The sequence below is a fragment of the Myxine glutinosa genome, chromosome 4 (genome assembly GCF_964187855.1).
Source record: "Myxine glutinosa chromosome 4, kmMyxGlut1.1, whole genome shotgun sequence".
Classification (NCBI taxonomy): Eukaryota; Metazoa; Chordata; class Myxini; order Myxiniformes; family Myxinidae; genus Myxine; species Myxine glutinosa.
Window position 1 is genome coordinate 19,195,152 of NC_136264.1, and position 23,282 is coordinate 19,218,433.

General features: G+C 42.0%; 1 protein-coding gene across 1 annotated transcript in view; it reads right to left on the bottom strand.

Moving 5' to 3' along the window:
* LOC137425804 (fibronectin-like) overlaps positions 1-23,282 on the bottom strand; it is a 1,588,206-nt gene that overhangs the window by 642,099 nt on the left and 922,825 nt on the right. The window contains exons 7-9 of the mRNA XM_078775189.1: positions 9,444-9,707; positions 4,202-4,468; positions 3,444-3,779 (exon numbers count right to left, since the gene is read on the bottom strand). Coding sequence (XP_078631315.1) covers positions 3,444-3,779; positions 4,202-4,468; positions 9,444-9,707 — 867 coding nt within the window. The remainder of the gene's footprint in view (positions 1-3,443; positions 3,780-4,201; positions 4,469-9,443; positions 9,708-23,282) is intronic.

Consider the following 23,282-nt stretch of genomic DNA (forward strand, 5'->3'; position numbering starts at 1 on the left):
GGGTTGGAAGGAAACGACGATTATTGTTGTTTAAGGGAAATGGTTATTGTGGTTAAAAGGTTAAAAGCGCTCATGGTAAAAATGATACAGGAAATCGGATCATAAACCGGAAGGGGAGGAGCGAAGAAGAAGTCATGAGGCAAAGGTCGGGGAAGACGCGTGTCGAAGCTCCGTTATGGGCGTGGTCGAGCGAACGTCGCGAATGAACTTTGAGACCTTGAAAGGAGGTTCATACGATAGGTGGTATTGCCGGATTGTTGAGGAACCTGCAGAGTCAGGTATTGGCATTGAGGTTCTGGAGAATCCTTGCCACGTGGCTCCGGCTCGAGTGAGAGCTGTCCCCCATTTTTCCCCGTGCGCTGCATTCATCGGAAAAGGTTTCTGTCGCGTCGGCTGGTCTTACCCTCCGGTGGTCTGCCGGGGAGGGCTGTGCACTAAAACGGCGTTTGAAGATTACACGGCGGTTCACTGATTGAGCGGCGAACATGTACGTCGGCGCGCGTCTTTGGGGATTTTCCATTCTACCGCGAGTTTGCTGGGCATTGGACCACGTGACTTCTGTGTTGCTTCGACCGCCTACGCCTCGATTGATCTTGATCGGACATTGTTCCAACGACCGCTGGAGTGAATCAACTTCGCCTTGGAGAGTTATAGAGACATTGAGGAGTGCTCGGTTCCATTCCCTGGGAGTGCCGTGAGTTTGGGTTAAGTACTAGATAAGATGGTTCCATCTTGAGATTGATTTTATGGTCGATTGCTATCATTGTTGTATGATTCTTCCGGTGTGCTTTTTAATACATTATTTGGTTTGTGGATAATCATTGATGTGGTTTCCATATTGATTTCGACACGGAATAATATATTTTTTCTGCCGTGGCTTCTCTCGGGGTTCGGAGGTATACCAAGACCAGGAGGTCGGGGAGGAACACGTAACAACACGCACGAATAATTGACACAAACATGAAGAGAAATTTGAATTCTGAGCAAACTGTACTGCAACCATTATAATTGTGCTCCGCTGTAAACGAGTTTTAATGTAATGCTGTATATTTATGCTCCGCCCATGTTTGCCTCATGCATATCATGCTCCACCCATGTTTTCCGCATCACATATTCAATTCATGCTCCACCCATGTGTTGCGTCATCGCCACGGCGCTATCTTCACGTCATATCCGCTGGAGTGGCTGCTGCTGATTATTTCGCTTTGGACGGTGGATTTATGTGATGAAAGTATGGTGTTTTACCGTCGCACTTGGAGTGTTTTATAATAAAGCAAAAGTGATTTGAAACCTCTGAGCATTGGTAAGCCGCCTGAAACGCTCCTTGTTCAAAATAATCTGGACACGAGGGCTGTTTCAGGATATTCAGAGCTTATAATTTATCAAAAATCAGAGGGGGGGGGGGGTGCGCACCCCCTACACCCCCCCCCGGATTTGCCCCTGCAGTCCCCATGGCACACAGCTGTACACTTCAGGGCTGCTTTCACACACTTGCATTTTCCTCTGCAGCCATTTTTGCAACAACAGCACAAAAGTGCACATGAGGTCTGGCTCGTCTGAGGACGTCTTGTCCACAGTGGCTTCCACTCATTGGGAGTTGGTCTAGCAGCAGTCGGCCGGAGATGGCATATTTGGTACTTACTACCTCAAGCAATTGTCCCCAGCAGTCGAACTTAATAGACAGCTGTGTACATGTGATGCATTAGAGCATCGTTGATCAGATGGATTTCCTCCATCCTTCGCCCTCTCTTGATGAAAAGGTCCCGGCATGACTCGTTAATGTTCTCAAAATTGTTTGGTTGGTCAAATAATAAAATCGTAAAGCACTCCAGGCCTGCACTGTCCTCTGCTGATATGGGTAGTAGTGCTTCTGAAACTGCAAGAGGCTTTCATAGCTTTATCCCAGGCTTTCCATGCATCCCATCCTTTATTGTTTTACCCCTGGACGTGAATGATGATAGTTCCGCAGCCTGGACAGGCAGGAAACCCATTGGAAGGGCCTTTGACTTCGCTGGACTCATAGATGTGCCAATCTTATTGGCAGGGGTGTATCTCAAGTGCAACACTGTCTTGAACACCATCCACAGCTCCTTGATATTAATTCTGAGGATGACAGACACAGCTGGAGAAATCACATCCGTGTCTACCATACATAGATTTACTTTCTGGAAAACTTGGCTTGCAGCATGAGCTGTGTGCAGGTATCTGCATCTTCATAGCTGCAAGGATGGCTTCTATCCTGTTGATGGGCACGCATAACATTGGGTCCATGTGTGGCAACTATCAGCTTGTCTGTTTTAATCTGCACAGGTAAAGAGATCCGAATTGTTATCTTCGACTATTTCGGCTCCTTTTCCACAGTTAAATCTTTCCTTGATTTCAGGTTGTTCTCGAAATAACAATCCCACACTCTGTCCACTCGACTAGTCATTTTGATTTGCCCCCCTGGATGGAAGGAAGAATTCATCATCAAAAGTTTTTCCACCAGCTCGTTTCGCCATGTTGACAACTGCAGCTCCATTAAGGATGTTAACATGTGTGGAATGTCGCTTCAGGTATCACCACAAGTTTTGAGACAGGTGAAGAGGTGAGACTTTTTGTTGCCAAGACATAGACTGCATGAAAATCTAAAGAGTAGAAACCATTTTTGTTGTTGCATTATCTTGTTGTAAAGATTGAAAACAATGTTTCTTGCTCATAGCAGCAGCAACATGGCTGTCCCCGTGGACATGGTGCGTTTTCGCGATGGTGCCCCATCTAAAAATTTTCAGGAAGCAATATCTATAATTGTGCCAAGTTTCATATTTTTATGAAAAAAGTCATTTCTCACGTTAATCGACTGGACTATGGGAAGAAAAGGCAACCCACCTCGTGTAATTTGCAGCACCATTACCTACCTACCTTTAAGGAGAACCACAAGGAGTGTGTTTACATTTTGTTTTCTGCACAAAGCCAACCTTCACAATCGAGGTGTATACCATTCAGGGATGTTATTCAGTGTCCACGAACCTTTGTTCTCCAATTTCACAATACTTCTCACCTGTTTAACTTTAATCAGGTACTTGGATGTTCATCTACCCTCTGTCATTTAATTATTATTTGACGTTTCCATTGTCCAATCAGAAACAAAAGTAACAAGAGAATTAAATATTCTGAAAATGAAGATGAAAGATGGAATTGTCAAAGCTTGAATGGCGGATTTCCACATTTTGTTTCTGCCTTGAGAATTGATTGCATCCCATGGTGCTTAATACCCCAAGGTAGCGCGACTAGTGAAGTTTGTTTGGGGCTGTTTGGATAACTTTACACAAAAAATGTTCCGGATGAGCCTCAATGAACAACGGTGTAAATAAAAACACGAGACAAATTGCATAATTAATTTACAATATGAATGAAGTTACCAACCCGGAGTGAACAAAATGTCATGGAAAAAGAAGTTATACCTTGTGCTGATAATGTGATATTGAAACCTCGTCCGGTGTAATACCAATGAGAGTGAAAAAATATCCGCATGAAGTTGGAGCTTGAGGTGATGATTCGTCCGACATTTTCAGAATGGCACATTGTGATCTCTCGCTGCGTTGTGTTTGTGTAGGCCACACCCAAACCATATTGGCAATAATTATTATATCTCATTGCCAGGTCCACCACAGTGAGCACCACAACACGTCCATCAGGTGCCCTCACATCCCAAACACAATCCATGTTGTTTCGATAGTTGAAAGGGTACCCAGGAGAGACGAGCCATCTTTCTGCCAAAAGGTTTCCTCCACATTTCTCTGCATGTAAAAATAACCAGCATTATCAACTTGGGAAGATGTTGTGGAAGAAACATTAATTATTAATGAAATTGAATATTTTACACACTAAATGTATTGTTTTTAACATGAACAATCAATCTGCAGGTGTGAACAATTCAGAATCCAAATGTAAAAGGATGAAGTATAAGTTATTTGGATGTATCTAGAAAGGGGATTCTGAATGTTCTTTGAACAAAACACGTGATAGTGAAGAATCACCAAGGTTTATATATTTTTGAAAAGAAAACGATTGAATTATTAATAAAGGTAATAATGAAATTAATCGAGTGAAAATACGTGACAGATCACGAGAAACTGAACGATTCAGGAAGAAATCTCTTGCACATCAAACAATACTTCAAGATCACATCTTTTGTGCAGTGGATCAAATTGAACAATACCTGCAGTGAAAGTAATTGTTGCAGGTTGGCTGTATTTGTTGTTGTAGGAGGAAGTTACAGCCACCGTGTAATTCCTTCCAGGTGCAAGACTTGTAATGTTAATTTCTGTACCGTACACAGTTCTGGAATTCTTCCGGTATTCATGCTGATACCAAGTCACGTGATAGGTGTAGTTGTCTTTGTTGGGATCGTTTGGTGCTGTCCACCTCACAAAGGCAAAACCAACAACCTTTTCAACCACCTCGAGATTAATTGGAGGTGAAGGACCTGCAAAATGGAGGAGCCTCGTGTTTATACAACCATCTTGACTTGTGCAGTCATTCCATATTTTGTGATTCATGAAAGTCCGACCGGAATTATGATGAAAACAAAGCACCTGTATGCTATTTCACAGGTAATCTAAATCCGTCTTAAATGTTCAATACACAACAAAAGATTCGAGCACATGGAATCAAAAATTCCACATGGAATGGAATCTTTACATCCCTATGTCCTATCAGTAGCTCCTCTCTCCCTGTCCCTATTTGTGCAGACCTCAAACATCCGGGGCCTCCGTTGCAACCTGACATCTCTCAACCCAAGCTGCTGCTGATAAACCGGACATTATCTGTTTAACAGAATCGTTCGTCCCACAGGATGTCCTTAACTCCGACGTATCTCTCCCTGGCTATTGTTTCCTCCGGTTTGATCGACCTGAAACTCGTCCTGGTGGCAGAGGTGCGCTGTCCGTAAAAACTCCATTTGTCACTGCACTGCTCTTACACCTTACAAACCCCAAGAGTACCTCTGGCTGTGACTTTGCCTCTACTCCCACTTTATGTTTGTCTGTGTGTTGTACCAAACTACAAAACGTGGTGACTCCATCTACAGAGTGGCCACAAAGTCCCTATGCATAATTGTGTCTCCTCTGTTACTTATTACTTGCGAAAATCAAATTTAAAAAAAGATTTTTCAAATATATTGGTTGGTCTTGTGCCTTATTCTGTCTGTTTTTCTGTATGTCAGTCGCCTACAGGTCACAATTTTTAATCCGATCTTCACGAAACTTCACCAAACGGTAGAGTTGGTCATAAGTAAGACGCATATTGTTTTTGGGGTCAAAAGGTCAATAGGTTAACATAGGCCAAAGGTCACCAACTTAGTCGAATTTCTAAAATCTTCAATTTTCATCCAATAGACTTGAAATTTGAATGGGATTTTCATATCAGCAAACTGAATTCAACTAACAACTATTTTTGAGATCAGCGTAGGCCAAAAGGTCAATATAGGCAAAACATCAACAACGATTTCATATTTATAAAATCATAAATTTTCAGCCAATTGACTTGAAATGTGAATAGGATTTTTATATCAGTGAACTGAATTCAATTACCAACTATTTTTGAGGTTAACATAGGCTAAAAGGTCAACATAGGCCAAATTTATAAAATCCTAAATTTTCATCCGATTGACATGAAATTTTAAGAGGATTTGCATATCTGGTTGCCGAATTCAACGACCAAGTATTTTTGAGGTCAACATGGGCCAAAAGGTCAACACAGGCCAGGTTTCTAAAATCCTAAATTTTCATCCGATTAACTTGAAATTTGAAGAGGATTTGCATACCAGGTCACTGAATTCAACCACCAAATACTTTTGAGGTCATCATAGGCCAAAAGGTCAACAAAGGTCAAAACAAAAGGTCAAAAGGAGCATGCAGATGAATGAATAGGCCAAAAAGTCAACAGAGGCCAAGTTTCTAAAATCCTCAATTTTAATCCAATTAACTTGTAATTTGAAGAGGATTGGCATATCTGGTCTCTGAATTAAATCCTCAACTATTTTTGATGTCAACAAAGGCCTAAAGGTCAACATTGCCCAGATTTCTAAAACCCTCAATTTTCATCCGATTATCTTGTAATTTGAAGAGGATTTGCATATCTGGTCACTGAATTCAATCACCAAGTATTTTGAGGTCATCATAGGCCAAAAGGTCAAAACAAAAGGTCAAAAGGAGCATTCAGATAAATGAATAGGCCAAAAAGTGAGCAGACACCAAGTTAATCCACAAAGTATTTTTGAGGTCAACATGGGCCAACTTTCTAAAATCCTCAATTTTCATCTGATTGACTTGAAATTTTAAGAGAATTTGCACACCAGATCACTGAATTCAACCACCCATTATATTTAAGGTCATCATAGGCCAACAACTTCTTTTAGGGACTTCACAATTATCGTGCTATGCACGACATATTGTTTGTTTGTTTTATTTGTTTTCCAGGTACGGCTTCAGCATGACGGACACCAGTGAGTACACGATAGAAGAGAGACTGATTACTTGTGTTTTGGGTCATGACCTCCCACGAGAAGGAGCAAGTTTTGAAGACATAAGGACAAGATTTTCGCAGAGGTTCGATAAGCCAGCTCCTATGAGCGACACAAGTGTCAATCGCACTGCTTATTTGAACATGTTTCAGACGTGGTTTGTTCCACAACTGCGTGAGAGAGGTCTTGAGGTAACAGCTATCCTGCAACAAGATGGTGCACCAGCACATGATGCTCCTGCAGCTGCCAGGAGCTGCTTTTATGACGTCCAACCCTCAACAGGGAAGATATCCAGAAGAACATGGAGAAAACTTCAAATTTGGGTGGAGAATGGAGGGAAGCATACAGATAAATTCTAACTGCGTGCATAGGGACTTTGTGGCCACTCTGTACATCTTTCTCTCAGACGAAATGGACTAACTTTTAACCACTCATCCCAACTCTCTCTTCCTCATATGTGGTGATTTCAATTCTCACCATGCTAATTGGCTGAGGGTGGTTACCTCTTTCACCAGCCATGGCACTTCTGCAAAGGACTTCTGTGACTAAATAGGACTGACTCAATCTGTTAATTTTCCCAACCTGATTTCTCACAATGCCAAATCTTCCCCTCTGGATTTGGTGATGACCAACTTCCCTGCCAATGTACCTTGCTCATCCACTGCTCCATTTGGCTCATCTGGTCATGTGCATGTGAAGGTCAACATCTCTCTGGCTATCCTCAGAGAACAGCCTCAGCACCGGCGTGTCTGACAGCTTACTCAGGCAAACTGACAGGGACGGCTGCAAACAGCCATCACACTTCAGAACAGGTCTCCTATATCCACCGCCCTTGATATTAATTCAACCGAGGAATTCTTCCACAGAAACCTGCTCTCTCTCTTTTGCACATTCATCACATCTCGTCTTTAGTTATCTTACCCATCCTCACGCTCTTGGTACTCTGCATCATGTGGTGAAACAGTTGCTTTAAAACAACTTGCATTCTCCGCCTGGAAGGCAAATCCAGCCGAAGATCACTCTCATCCTTCTCACAGAAAGGCAGCAGCCTCTTCTCAGGCCTTGATAAAATCACAATCTGATCAAACACTTGGAATATGTTTTTCAATCCTGAGAAATCCCACAAACTCCCTTCTCTCTCTCGCTGAATCGTCAGGTGGCTCAATGAAATATTTTGGAAATACCGTGGACAAACGTGCCATATGGTCCACATCATAAGTTCCTCATGTCATCATGATTAATTTCACAAGGGTATCCACCAAGAAATAGTACAACGAGACCTCAGTAGGAGACTCTGAAATTCAACACAGCATATTACCCACAGATATGACATATGTTCTCAGTTGGTCTTTTTATAATCACAGTTATTGGAAAAATGAACACCAAACAGTAAAAAATGCATATAATTAAAGTGATATAGAGATTACATCTGAACATTTATTCACTTTAAATATAAAAAAGACACTGGGTAATGCTTCATATGTGATGCCTGTAAGTAGGGGGACAATGGCGCCAATATCTCATAGTCCTAATGTTTTGGACAGTTTTATTCATACTTGCTCTTCAATATTTAAATTATCTTGGGCAAATTTTAGACATGTAGTAATAACATATGACATTGGGGTTATAGAAACAGAAGTTCTTTCCCATGTCATAGGCTACCCATATGTCTGCTTGTGGATGGTTGATAGTGAATTTTTTTTTGTATTTAGTTTTTAATGGCCACCCTTCTGAAATTCAACACGGTATGCTAAAGAAATTCTGTGGAAAATTTGGTGCTTTTCTCTGGTCTGTAACGGTATTTCCTATTTGCCACCTTACTAGAAAGGACAGTACCGCAAATCCTCGCATGTAATTTCTCAACAACCATCTCGAAGAGGTTCAGTCACTCAAACTCTTGGGTCAAACTCAGTCATGATTTCTCTTGGGCAAACCACATTTCAAAAAAAGTTGGCCTCCAAAGCCAGTCGCTGACTGGGCGTCCTCCGTCGTGTGAAGTCCTTCCTTGGCACATGGCACACCTAAGCTCCTCACCACAAACAAGGCTTTCATCCGCAGCTCAATGGAATACTGCTCTCCCCTCTGGGCTGGCTCCCCTGCCTCACATCTTGCTCAGCTTGACGCCGTGGAAACCAAGGCTTTCGAGATATTTGGAATCTCTGGCGATGAAGCTGGGTCGATGTGCAAAACCCTTCGCCATCGTCGACAGGTCTGTAGTCTTTTTGTCTTCGTCCAACTCATTTTTGGTCTTGCCCACTCTGCCATCTTCATGCTTTGTCCTCCCCCCTCACCTCCCTTCCCCAGATCTCTACAGGAAGCATGTGTCCACTAGCAACCACCACCTTGTGTGAAGCTGCCTAAATTCAGAACCACGACTCACCTCCACTCACTTATTCCTCTTTTTACCCGCCTGTGGACTAACTACCATGCTCTCTTCAATGTCATTCTTCCATCCAGGCTGTTCACCACCATCTCAAGTCTTCCCCCATCCAAAACCTGGTCTTTTCTACACCCGTTAAACCACCCCCACCCCTCCCAAATTTTCGATTATTTCTTGTCCACCGCATGCGTTGGTTGTCCCCGACCCCAAGTCATCCCTTGTTTCCCTGCATCCCTTGTTTGTCTGTCTCCAACTACCTCCTACCACTGCGTTGCTGTTGGCGTTTCCCCTTTCTCTTGCTGGTCCCTTTGTTATGTTGTGCCCTAGCTCTTCCCTCAGCCTTAACCATGTATTAAAAAAAACAATTTGTGGACTAAAGTGTTGATCTGAAACCATATTCGTTGCTACCACAGCTATTGTTCAATGATGTCTCCTCTTCTTTTAACATATCCATCAGAAGAGGAATATTATGATCGTATCAGATGATGTACCATGCTCCATACAGGAATTTGTAATTAAACATCAACCTCAATGTGTGTACATGTTCTGTGTATATACCTGTTTGCACATCAATCGTGGCAGGAATGCTTTCTGTGCCGTTACACATGGAAGAGATGGACACATTGTATTCTGTGAATGGTGAAAGTCCTGTGATTGTTATTTCCTTGTACTTCGTTGTGTGGTTTTCAATTTCTTTTCCAGAAGAGAACAAAGACACAAAGCTGAGGTGTGTGTTGTTGAGGTCATTTGGTACAATCCAGGTGAGGCTCACTGATGTTATGTTGTATGAAACCACCTTTAGATGAACAGGAATACAGCCGTCTGTGAATATAGAAGAGGATTGAGGGCAATGATGATTATCTTCAATTTAACAAAACATTGAAGTGTTTTTTTATTAGACAATTCACACATTACTTCAGGACGAAACATGATGGACGACAGATACATTGAAATATAACAGTAGATATTAATTTATTTGCCAACATCAAAGGACAAATTGTTTGATATCAATAAACCTTTTGATATTGTTCCATCCAATTTTCATTTGAAGACCGCCTTGATCTTTCAGACATTTCTCGTCGTTCAATCCACGTCGATATCCTTCATTTGTCCTTGAACGTCCCACAATAACTATCCCCACCCAAACGTTGATATACATGCATTTGTGAACTCAAATACTCTTTTTAAATGGAGCTCATCCTTCACAAGGCCAAAAGGCCACTCCAGGCAGAGCTGGGCTACACCATAAATCACTGGATTAACGTTATCGTTTTGGTGTTTTGTCTGAATGATCTTGCAAACTTGTGAACATAACATGGGTCGTTCATTCACACATTTGATTAATCTCTCATGACACAAAAATGGCTATCTCTGGACATTAGTTCTCTGCTTAGCTACCTTCAATAAACATAGGGGCAATACCCCTGGTGCTCACCTGGGAGAATAAACAGTATACCGCACTGACTAAAGGTATTTTAAACCAACTTCAATGGTTGCTGGAAGACAGGGCAGCAGGTAGAATCATACTAACAAAATCAAAATCAAAATAAACAAACAAACAAAAAAAAATCTTATTTTGGAGGGCAACCTCCCTTCCCCGTCCTCCCCGCCCGCCCCCCAGCCAACCCCAAACCCCATATACCTCCTCAGACCCCAATTTTTCTAATACCTTGAACAAACATTGGTACATCGTGATGAAGGTTGTGGTGAAGTTTCATCGAAATTGTGCGTGTAGTTTCTGAGAAGAAACAAAAGTATCCCCCCAAAACAAATATAATTTGGAAGACCCCTAAAGGGGCAGACTTTTTTCATGCCATGAACAAACTTTGGTACATCATGGGTGGTGAAGGTTGTGGCCAAATTTCATCAAAATAGTGTGTAATTTCAGAGGAAAAAGCAAAATATCTATTTTGGTGGGTCAAACCTGGATCCACTTTGACCCTGATAAATCCCCTTAGACCCAGATTTTGTAAATGCCGTGAACAAACTTTAGTCACAACACAACAAATATAATTTGTGCCAAATTTGGTCACAATCCCTTCAGAGGTGTCGGAGAAGAAGTTGCAAGTGTTTACTGACGGATGGACGGACGGACGACGCACCATCGCATGAGCTCCCCTGAACTTTGTTCCAGGTGAGCCGATAATAATAAATGTAAGTCGGTGTGTGTGAGTGTCAGCCAGTGTGTCAGTGTGTCTCCTCCATAACTCCAAAAACATGAAACCTATAGGTCCAAAACCTTGAATGCACACTAAGGGATATCCAACAGAGTGCACAAATGAAAACGTGTTGCTTTGGTAAATTAAAACACCTTTAAAAAAAAAGATAATTAACGGGAGTCTTCATCACCAGTCAATGTTTGGTTACGCTGCTCTCCCTTCCAGGGGTCTTAAGTCACTTAATTCTAAATACACTTTAAATAACTTATGTACACATACACTTTGAAATGTACACATGAAGTGCCTTCGGAAAGTTTTCACACCTCTTGACCTTTTTCACATTTTGCTGTGTTAAATCCCGAATTTAAAATGGAAAGAATTGAGTTTTTTTTTTGTCACTGAACAACACATACCTCATAATGTCAAAGTGGAATTTTTATTATTTAGAATTTTTTTTACAAAATATCAAAATGAAATACGGAAATATCTAGTTTACACAAGTATTCAACCCCAAGTCAATACTTTGTAGAAGCGCCTTTGTCAGCGATTACAGTTTTTTGTCTTCTTGGGTATGTCTGTGTCAACTTTGCACATCTGGATTTGGGGAGTTTCTTCCTTGCAGATTTGCTCAAGCTCTGTCAAGTTGGCTGAAGAGAGTTAGTGAACAGCAATCTTACAGTCTTTTCCACAGATTGCCAATTGGATTAAAGTCTGGCCTTTGGCTGGGCCACTCATGGACTTTCACGTTCTTGTTCTGAAGCCATTCCAGTGTTGCTATGGCTGTCTGTATGCTTGGGGTTATTGTCCTGTTCAAACATAAATCTTTGCCACAGTCTGAGGTCTTTTGCACTCTGAAGCAGGTTCTCCTCAAGGATTTGCCTGTATTTAGCTCCATTCATTGTTCTCTCTGTCCTAACGAAGTCTCCCAGGCCCTGCTGCTGAAACGCATATCCATAGCATGATGTTGCCACCACCATGCTTCACAGTAGGGATGGTGTTAGATGGGTGATGAGCTGTGCTTGGTTTGCACCAGACATAGCGCTTTGCATTCAAGTCAAATAATTCAATTTTCGGCTCATCAGAGCACAGAATATTTTGCCTCATGCTCTCAGTCTTTCATGTGCCTTTTGCAAACTCCAGGCCTGCTGTCATGTGCCTTTTTCTCAGGAGTGGTTTCCGTAAGCCACTCTCCCATAAAGCCGATATTTGTGAAGTGCTGCAGAGACGATTGTCCTTTGGGTAGGTTTTCCCATCTCAACCAAGAAACACTGTAGTTTTGTCAGAGTGGTCATTGGGTTCTTGGTCACCTCCCTGACCAAGGTCCTTCTTGCTCAGTTGCTCAGTTTGGTCAAACGCTCAGCACAAGGAAGAGTCTGGGTAGTTCCATATTTTTCCAATTTCCTAAGGATGGAGCTCACTGTGCTCTTGGGAACTTTCAACACTCTAGAAATTGTTTTGTAACCTTCCCCAGATCTCTGCCTCTTTACAATTCTGTCTCGGAGTTCTACGGACAGTTCCTTGGAATTCATAATAATTTTCTGTTCTGACATGCACCATCAACTGTGCGACCTTTTTTTTTTTTTTTGTATACAGAATCGAGTCTCGTGAAAGAGCTAACATTTATCACAAAAAAAAAAAATCAAACAGACAAACAAAATATGTAAAAAGGGGAGCGGTAGACAAGATGGGGAGAGAAGGGGAAGCACACAAACACAACATTTGAGAGCAGGGACATCGGGAGATGTGTGGGAGGGAGAGGGCTTGGGAGGAGGAGGCGTGGGAAGGGGGAGGTGGGTGGGACAAGTATAAAACACAAGGACACCGAGGACTTCCAGGAAAGAAGTTGGTATTTCAAAAAAGTGGATTTGGGGTGAAATTAGCGGGGGTAGAAAAGATCAAGGTTTTGGATGGGGGAAGAAAAGAGATGGTGGTGAACAGCTGTTTTAAAGACCTGGAGGGAGGAGTTGGATTGAAGAGAGTGAGGGAGTTTGTTCCAGAGGCGGGAGAAAAGAGGAATGAAGGAGTGAAGGTGAGCAGAGAGTCTTGATTTTGGCAGTTTAACCATGAGAGGGTTGCAGGCAGATCTTGTGCGACCTGAAGGAATATTTGGGGGACAGAGCCCAGAGAGAGCTGGGGGAGCAAGGCCAGAGAGGAGTCGGTAGAAGATGGAAAGACCACCAACCTGCCTGCGGTGAGTAAGTGAAAGGCCCTCGGAGTTAGCTTCATCGCGGGAGATTCCAATGATTCTGAACGCTTTGGTTTCAACAGCGTGAAGACGAGCTGGGTGTGAGGCAGGAGCACCAGCCCAGAGGGGAGAGCAGTACTCCATTGAGCTGCGGATGAAAGCCTTATATGTGGTGAGGAGCTCAGGTGTGCCAAGGAAGGACTTTGCACGACGGAGGATGCCCAGTCGGCGACTGCCTTTGGAGGCCAGCTTGGAAATGTGGTTTTCCCAGGAAAGATCATGGCAGATTGTGAGACCCAAAATCTTGAGTGACAGAACTTCTTGGAGAGGATTATTCAGAAAGTGGATGGGAGGGTTGTCCAGTCGGTGTTTTCAGAGAGACATCGAAGAGTGTGAGATTTATCAGGATTGAAAGACATTTTCCACTTGTTTTCCCAGTCTGTGATTTTGTCCAGGTCTGCAGAGAGTGAGGAGGCTGCAGACTGCCGATCAGAGGGATGAGGAATGGAGCGGCAGAGAGTGGAGTCATCAGCAAAGAGATAGAGAGGATTTTCAAGATAGTCAGAGAGATCATTAATGAAGACCAGAAAAAGCACAGGACCCAGAACACTGCCTTGGGGAACTCCAGCCTGAACAGGAAGAGGAGATGAGAGAAACCAATTCAGGGCCACACGTTGATTGCGACTCAAGAGGAAGTCCGCCAGCCATGCGTGGAGATTTCCATGGATACCAAAGGAGGAGGGTTTGGTGAGCAGAGCAGGGTGCCAGACCGTATCGAAGGCACGTGATATGTCAAATGAGACAGCTCTAATTTCCTGTTTGGCATTGAGGACCTCCATCCATTGTTGAGACAGCAGAAGCAGCATGTCCAGAGTAGAGTGACCTGGTCTGAAACCAAATTGATGATCAGAGATCAAGCCATTGGAGAAGAGGAAAGATTTCATATCCGAAGCAATGATGGATTCCATGACTTTGCTGTTAATTGGGAGAAGGCTGATTGGTCTGTAGTTGCAAGGTTCTGTTTTTGCACATTTTTGTGTAAAGCGCTAATGTTGGCTGATTTCCAAGCAGATGGCAGATGGCGTTGAGCAAAAGAGAGGGTGAAGAGAACAGAGAGAGGGAGTGAAAGAGTGGAAGAACAGGATTTTAGGACCCGTGGGCTGATGCCGTCAGGTCCAGTTGCAGAATCAGAGTCGAGGGTTGACAGAAACTTTTCCACCCTGTCAGGAGGAAAGGACACAGAATCCAGGAGCAGCTGGGTATGACTGCGTATGGTGGGTACAGAGAGGGATGGGTTTGGGACACAAGACTTAGAGGCAAACACAGAGTTGAGGCATTCAGCTTTTTCACGTGTGGAGTCAGCTGTGTAGCCGTTTGAGGTGAGGGAGGGGATGGAGGGGGAACGAACACCAGAAACAGATTTGACCAGACGCCACCAGGATTTGGAAGAGAGAGACAGATAAGAGAGTTCGGTCTTGAGAACGGAGAGATATTGTTTCCTGGCAATCCTGAGGGTGGACATACACCTGTTTCGGGCTTTGTGAAAGGAAATGAGATTTTCGTCCGTTGGATTTGCTTTCCAGGAGACGACGACAAGTTGTTTCTGGGCAACAGCCTCACCACAAGAATCCGTGTACCATGGACGGGAGGAAGGGTATGACAACTGAAGATGAGATGGGATAAATCTGTGCATGAGAGAGATCAATTTACTTTGGAAGAATTCCCAGGATGAGTTGATGTCAGAGGCGGTCGAGATGGGAGACCAGTCCAGATGATTAATGGCTGCTTGAAGACAGTGCCAGTTGGCCTGATTGAAATGCCAGACTCGTCGATGCTGAGGAGGCTCTCTGAGAATGGTCAGAGAGATGTCCACTTTGACAAGCACATGATCAGATGAGCCGATTGGAGCAGAAGAAGAACAGCAGACATTTTCAGGGAAATTAGTCATAACCAAGTCCAGAAGAAATTATGCTCCGTTGACTGAGATCCGGGTCGGGAAATTGACAGATTGTGTTAGTCCCAGTGAGTCACAGAAGTCCTTTGCTGAGGAGCCATGGCTGGTGAGAAAGGTACCCACACCCAGCCAACTGGCATGGTGACAATTGAAATCACCACATTGAGGAAGAGAGAGTTGGGATGAGTTGATAGAAGTTGGTCCATATTTTCAGACAGCGAGATGTAGATGGAGTCATCACTGTTTGGTGGACGGTACAACACACATATGAACAAAAGGTGGGAGCGAAGGGGAAGCCCTAGCCAGAGGTATTCCTGGGGGTGAGGTGGAGAGAGGGCAGTGCAGGGCAAGTGAGGAAGAGAGTTTTTGATAAAGATAGCAACCCCACCTCCACGACGAGGCTCAGGTCTATCATACCGGAGGAGGGAGTAACCCGGGAGAGATGCCAAGGAATCAGAGACATCATGAAGGAGGAAAGTTTCTGTTAAGCAGATCACGTCTGGTTTGTCAGAAGCAACCTGTATGTAGAGATCAGTCAAGTTTGAGCGAAGGCCCTGGAAGTTCATACCATTAATGAAGAGGAAGGGGGAGCATCGGATATAGAACAGGGAGGGGAGGGGGGGAGGTGGAGGGTAAGATGTGGAAGAGGAGGAAGAGGTAGGGAGAGCTGTTGAAGGTGTGTCAGAGATTTCAGAATAGCTCAGAGAAAGGGAAGGATGGGGCGGACAAAAGGTTTGATGGTGATTGGGTGAGGCACAGTGAGGTGTTATTTGAGGAGGGGGCAGAGCAAGGCAGAAGGTTGGGGGAGATGGAGGTGAGAGTTGGAAGGGGGAAGAAGCGGGGAGGACGCTTTGAGGAGGAGGAATGAGACAGGGGGAAATGTAGAAGAAATGAGGGTGGGGAGATTTGAAGGGGAGGGGCTAGGGGGAGTTTAGGAGGGGAGGGGCAAGGGGGGAGATTTGAAAGGGATGGGTGATGGGGGGGATTTGGAGAGGAGGGGCAAGGGGGAAGATTTGAAAGGGATGGGTGATGGGGAAGATTTGGAGGGGAGGGGCAAGGGGGAAGATTTGAAAGAGATGGGTGATGGGGAAGATTTGGAGGGGAGGGGCAATGGGGGAGATATGGAGGGAGGGGTGATGGGGAAGTTTTGGAGGGGAGGGGTGATGGGGAAGATTAGGAGGGGAGGGGTGAGATTGGATTTTATAAAATATACGATTAATGGGAAACGAACATTTATTGCAAACTGAGTTTCTTGTGACCTTAGAGTCAAAAATACATTTAAGGATGCTGGAGGTGGGATGGAGTGCAGGTGAGTTTAGGGAATGCAGGAAAGAGGAACTGCAAGAGATGGAATTTTTTTTTGGAATGAATAGATTTGGTGAGCAAGTCAAAAACACCCTTTTAAAGAAGAAGAAAAGGTGTTATAATATACGACAGAATACAGTACTACAGGGGAAAGTTGAAACATTTTAAAGTTTAAGAGTGAAAACTATCTGGGGAAATGGAGGTGAAACACGTGATCGAAGAACGAACGAACGAACGAATAAGAACAACGAATACGAATAAAGAAGGAAATTTTTATTTATTTTTTTGAGTTGAGATTTTAAACAAGGACGTATGGGGTGAAAAGACTGGGAAAAACAGAGAACTAAAGTAGTTGGAGCACAATCGACGGACCACAGTAGATGAAAAATGTTGTTCCTGGTCCACCTCATTTCTCCATTTACTTACATGTAAATTTTCCTCTCACCCCACTATTTCTTCATTTCCCCTTAACACCTCTATTCCTACCCCCCTTGGCCTTATGGACCTTTTACTCTTACTATCAATGATCATTGTTGTCTAGTAGACCACTCAAACAACGATCCGACAAATATTTGTTTATGCGTAGGAAATAATTTAATTCTCTTACAACTCCCATCACCATCTAATAAATTAACAAAGAAGATGTTTGAGTTTGGTTCTTTATCAAGATATTTTAACTGAGCTAAGATAAAATGATAAACCTCCCTTAATGTTCTTGTTTGAGTGCCTCCAGTGCCACCCACTTTTTGGTAGGCTCTGCCCACCTTTTGACCAACTCCGCCCACTTTTTGACCAACCCCGCCCACTTTTTGTTAAGCCCCACCCACTTTTTGCTAAGCCCTGCCCACCTTTTTCTAAGCTCCGTCCACTTTTTGTTAAGCTCCACCCACTTTTTGCTAAGCCCCGACCACCTTTTCCTCAGCTCCGCCCACATTTTGGCAAGCGCCACCCACTTTTTGGTAAGCTCCGCCCACTTTTGTTAAGCCCACCCACTTTTATTAAGCCCTGCCCACTTTTGGCTAAGCCCCTCCCACTTTTGCTAAGCCCCACCCACTTTAAGTCCCACCCACTTTATAAACTCTCCAGCATTGTATCATTTTCAGTTAAGACGTTATATCATTTCCAGTTAAGACATGCCCAGGGAATTTCCACAGGAAATGACACACCCAGCCCTTCTTATAAAAGGCACTGACCACACAGGCTTTTTAAAACACACTTTCTGCTTCTCTTGAGAGTGGACTACTATGCCAAAATGGAATGGGATAACTTTGCTATTCCTTGGAGTCCTACTACCTGTGTGGAGCTCAACCTTCAGATTGATGAACTGGACTCGAACCTCTTATCAATGGAGGTAAGTTTGTTTATTTATTTATTTAATTTTTTTTTTTTTTTTTTTTTTTTTTTTTTTTTAGATAAGACTCGTGTAAGAGTTAGCAAAGTTTCTTTTAATATTCATAGAGCTTGATTTATACAAATAAAAATATTGTATTAAATTAATACATTGTTATTTTCTCTCACAGGAAATTGTATCTGAGATACGAAATGAAAATACTGCTTTTAACACAACTTGGAATGAAGGTATTTTTTTGCTTGAAGAACATACAGACAGATGGGTTAGGGTTGGGTTAGGGTTGGGATTTTGAATGTGAGGGTTAGGGATGGGTTGGGTTAGGGATGGGGTTGGGTTAGGGATGGGGTTGGGTTAGAGATGGGGTTGGGTTAATGATGGGGTTGGGTTCGGGTTTGGATATTATTATGACTCATTCACACACACACACACACACAAGTTAAGCCCCAACTGAAAAGTTGAGGGATTCTGTGTTTGGGGTTCACAGATCTTAAGAACGTATCCCCATTACATTTTATTATTTATTTATTATTTTTAATACCACACCCTGGTGGATTGTTTTCAAGGGTATTATTTGCTTACTTGTGTTTTTTGCAATTCTTGTGAGTAAAATGAACCAAAGATTTCTTCTCCATTTAAATCATATAATTTGTAGGTCCAAGGGACTGTATCCATTACATCAACGATTTTAAATAATTCATTAGTCCATTTTTTTGTATAACCTTTCTCAAAATGGCTTTTCCATCTGTATATTCTTACAATATCACCAACTTTGAACTTGAGTTTTCTCAAATTAATCTCCTTTTCATATTCTAATTTTGTAAATGTTTCCGATGGTTTTGATTTTGTTGATGAATGAACTGTATTATTGTAATTATCTACAATATCCTGAATTAAATATACCCATTGTTGAGAACCGAGTTGTGTGAATTTTTTATATAGTCTCTCTTTCAAAGTACGATTAAAACACTCAATAACAACTGCCTTTCCTTAATTAAAGGTGCTGTATAATTTGATACCCTCTCCCTTAAGAAATTTCATAAATATTTTGTTATAGAACTCTGTTCCCTCGTCAGTCCATAACTTCTTTGGTTTTCTTTTACTTTTACTAAATATTCCACTGAAAGCTAACATAAGAGTATTACCCCTTTTGTTTTTCAAAGGAACAACCCAAGCATATCTACTCCTCAAATCAATAACGGTTAAAGCATACCCATATCCCCTATCATTATTCAATTCAATTAAATCAGCGGACCAGATGTGGTCGGTGTCTTTAGAATAAACTTTCCTTCCTTTAAACTTTGTGATTATAGGTTTACATAATTCATTAGCCAATTAGCACAAAGTATTGACATGGGCATTGAGGAAGTTAGGAGTGGAGGAATGGTTGATCAGAGTAGTGATGGCAATGTACAAAAGAGTGCGCACAGCTGTAAGGACGAAGGACGGGAACAGTGGTGAGTTTGAGGTGAAGGTGGGAGTGCATCAGGGGTCAGTACTAAGTCCACTACTATTTGTAGCTGTGATGGAGGTGCTGGCTCAGAATGTAAAGGAGGGTTTACCGTGGGAGTTGTTGTATGCAGATGATCTGGTGTTGATTGCGGAAAGTATGGATGTACTGAAGGAAAAGATGAACAAGTGGAAGGAATGTATGGAGACAAAGGGTCTGAAGGTGAATATCGGAAAGACGAAGGTGATGGCAAGTGGTAAAGCATGTGGTGAGGTGGAAAGAACTGGGAAGTGGCTGTGTGCTGTGTGCAGGAAGGGTGTCGGAGTGAACTCCATTCAATGTACAAGGTGCACTGAGTGGGTTCATCAAAAATGTAGTGGTCTGAGAGGGTCATTTACCAGTGTGGCAGCTACATTCAAATGTAAGGTGTGCACAGAGGGAGCTGCAGATGGAGGAAATGTTGAGTTGGATCTTGGAGACGGCGTGAAGCTGGAAGGTGTGAAAACATTTTGCTACCTCGGAGACATGCTGAATGGAGAAGGTGGATCAGACTCGGCAACGGTTGCTCGAGTGAGATGTGCATGGAAGAAGTTTCGGGAACTGAGTGGCGTGCTGATGAGGAGGAGAGTGTCGCTGAAGCTGAAGGGAAAGGTGTATGCTGCATGTGTGAGAAGTGTTATGATTTATGGGAGCGAGACATGGGTAATGAACGTAGAGCAGCAACGAAGGCTGGAAAGGGTGGAAATGTGAATGGTTCGATGGATGTGCGGAGTATCGTTGAGAGAGAGGAAGACAAATGATGAATTGCGAAAGATGATGGGAATATTGCCTGTGATTGATGCTGTGAAGAGAAACAGGTTGAGATGGTTTGGTCAGGTGTTGAGGAAGGATGAAAGTGACTGGTTGAGAAGAGTGATGGAAATTAATGTAGAAGGAAGTAGAGGACGGGGAAGACCGAGAAAGACTTGGCTAAAGATGGTGGAAGAAGAAATGCGGGCAAGGGGGTTAACAAGGAGAGATGCAGAAATAGGGCAAAATGGAGAAGATTGTCATGGGGACCGCAAGGCTACCCCCCACTCTAGCAGGGAAAATGGCCTTAAAATGCATGTTGTTGTTGTTGTTGTTGTATTAGCCAAAAGCTCCTCAGTCTTGATGACATCATTAGAGTCTAATAGTTTTTTGAGGGTGAATAACCAAGACCAAATTTCAATTTAGCACTTGTCATTTTTTTCACAATAAACCTATCAACTTTCTCTCTCAACGTAGGATTTCGTATCAAAGACAAATTATACAACATTTCTCTGTCTGCTTCATGTTTTTCATCCAATGTAGTGGTATTCCCAAAAGCAATATCATGCTTCATACACACTTCATCAACCCTATTTATCGGTTTAGACCAAGGTTTAGGATTGTCAGCCTCATCTAATCTTTTATCCAAGTTTGTTCCTGAACCACAGAAAGAATACCCTGGAAGGTGTAATTCCCCTGGAATTCCAGTTGTTGTAAATTTACTTCCTGACAGAAACTTTTGTATGTCTCCTCCACTTTTAGGAGAGATGAATTGGCACTTTTTAGAGCCACACACTTGACATATTCCTTTTTGATAAACTTTATTATTTGTAGCTTTAACATAAGAGATATTTTTAGATTTAGTTTTCTTTTTACATTTGAGACAATAACTCATATTTATTTATGAGAAAAAGTCCTACATAGTGCCAAAACCATTTTGGTTTTCAACATATACATTTCGATCTTTATTTTTAAAACATATAGAATCCTCAGAAATGTCTTCACTCTCTCCTCCATTTATTTAAGAAAAAAAACTTAAACTTTAACCAAAATCAATAACCCCAACATCATCAACTATATGACCTTTCTCTTCTTCATGTATATCTTATCCCTGAACTCATCTCAGCAAATTTTAAAACCAATATCTTCCCAAGAGTCATTAATTCTTTATTTTCCTCTTCGGTGCGTTGAGATTGACTTATTTGCCGTAATACATTCAATCTTTTATTAATCTCACTGATTTCCATCTTTTTATATTTTTCCTCCCTCTCTCTTTCCTCCCTCTCCTCCTTCTCCTTTTTCTCCCTCTCCTCCTTCTCCTTTTTTCCCCTCTCCTCCTACTCCTATTTCTCCCTCTCCTCCTTCTCCTTTTTCTCCCTCTCCTCCTTCTCCTTTTTCTCCCTTTCCTCCTTCTCCTTTTTCTCCCTTTCATCCCTCTCCTCCTTCTCCTTTTTCTCTCTTTCTTCCCTCTCTTCAAAGCCTTCCTCATCCCTTGCTACCCTTGAGTTTGAGCCCCAAAGAATATTATACATATATTCATCTGGATTTTGAGATATTCTTGTATCTATAATTATTTTTCTCATAATAGGATACCAATAAGATTTGTTGATGATTTCTAAAAGTTGTATATGTCATAACTTTGAGGAGTTCATTTTTATTTAATATTTCAATCAAGTCTCTATTTGTGGGTTTAGCAATATCAGTTTAAGGCCAGTTTTCAATTACAAAATTTCCATGTATATGTTCCAATGCATAAAGTATGTAAAACCGAGCACCCTTTTCTTGTAGGTATCCCTGAATACAAAAATTATAATTCTCTTGTAGTCTTCTTCCTGCCATTTATGTATCAGAAATATATGTGAGATTAATATTATGACAGGTAATACCACCCCATCTTCCCACTATCAAATTGGTTTGTATTCCTTGGCTTTCTATCTTTATCTCATTACCTTCCTTCTTTGTCATATAAACTATTGTTTTGCTGTCATATGATTTTATATTCTTAAAATCATGTATTTGTTGTTTGCTAATTGTACTCCCACATAACTCCTTATCCTCACCAAGCGGATAATATTCTTCTTTACGAGACTGTTTAAAATCATATAGGTCTTCTAGGTTTATGAAAAAGACCAATTATACCCTAAATCAGGCATTTCATACCCCCACTTATTTATTCGCATATTAACTATATGTCCTTTATGAAATTCAATTGTAAGCAGACAGTTAAATTTAATGAGGAAATGTGTATGGTCTGAAAAACCAGGTGTTGTGGTTGTAAATTTTAATTGTTTAACAAAACGTGCTTTTTTCTCTTGGAATATATATTGCGTTAAATCACTTAATCTCACCAAGTCATTCACGTCAGTAGGACCTGGATAATTGGTTAATTTATAAGTATTCTTCATATTAATATTTTTACTTATACTATATTTTTGTCGTTCAGCCTGTGGCTTTGTATAATAATTTGAAAAATCAATATCCTGAGGGGATTCTCCAAAGATAGAACCATCTTTTCCAACATAAGTCATTTATATTAGATTAAAATTAAATCAAAATTTTTATTATTATTGTTGAGTTGAAATAATACATATAAACATAATTGACCACAACATTTAGAATTAATTTCTTGAACTTGAAATGTTTGATAAACACCATTCTGTAAGAATTGTATTACTTCAACAGGTGGTGGCATACCATAACTATCAAAATAATATTTATCCTGACTATTATGAATACAAACCCAATGAGAACCATTCTGTGTGTCTAAATCTATATAATAATAGCGTAAGGACTCGACTTTGTCATCCCTTTTATGCCGCACCCAGTGACCCGATGCCCACGGCACTAATGGATTTACAATCTACGAACCTCGCTTTTTGTTTATCACGTACAGCCATACTCGAAAAATCTGAATTAGCCGACGTTGGGGCCCAAAAGCATCCGATTAACTGCCGATACGACGCCATCTTACGACGCCATCGTATTGGCGTCTGCTGGGCAAAGGCGAAGCAACCCGCCCGCTGATTGGACAGGCGAAGGCGAAAGCAAGCCATCCACTGAGTGGACAATCCAGAGCATGCATTTGTGCCGGTGTCGGCGATCGTTGTTCATATACGCACTCTTCATTCTCATCTTTCTTCCTAACTCTTACTCGGACAAGCAAATCCCCTATGCCATCCATAATGGTACACTCTATCCATACACCAC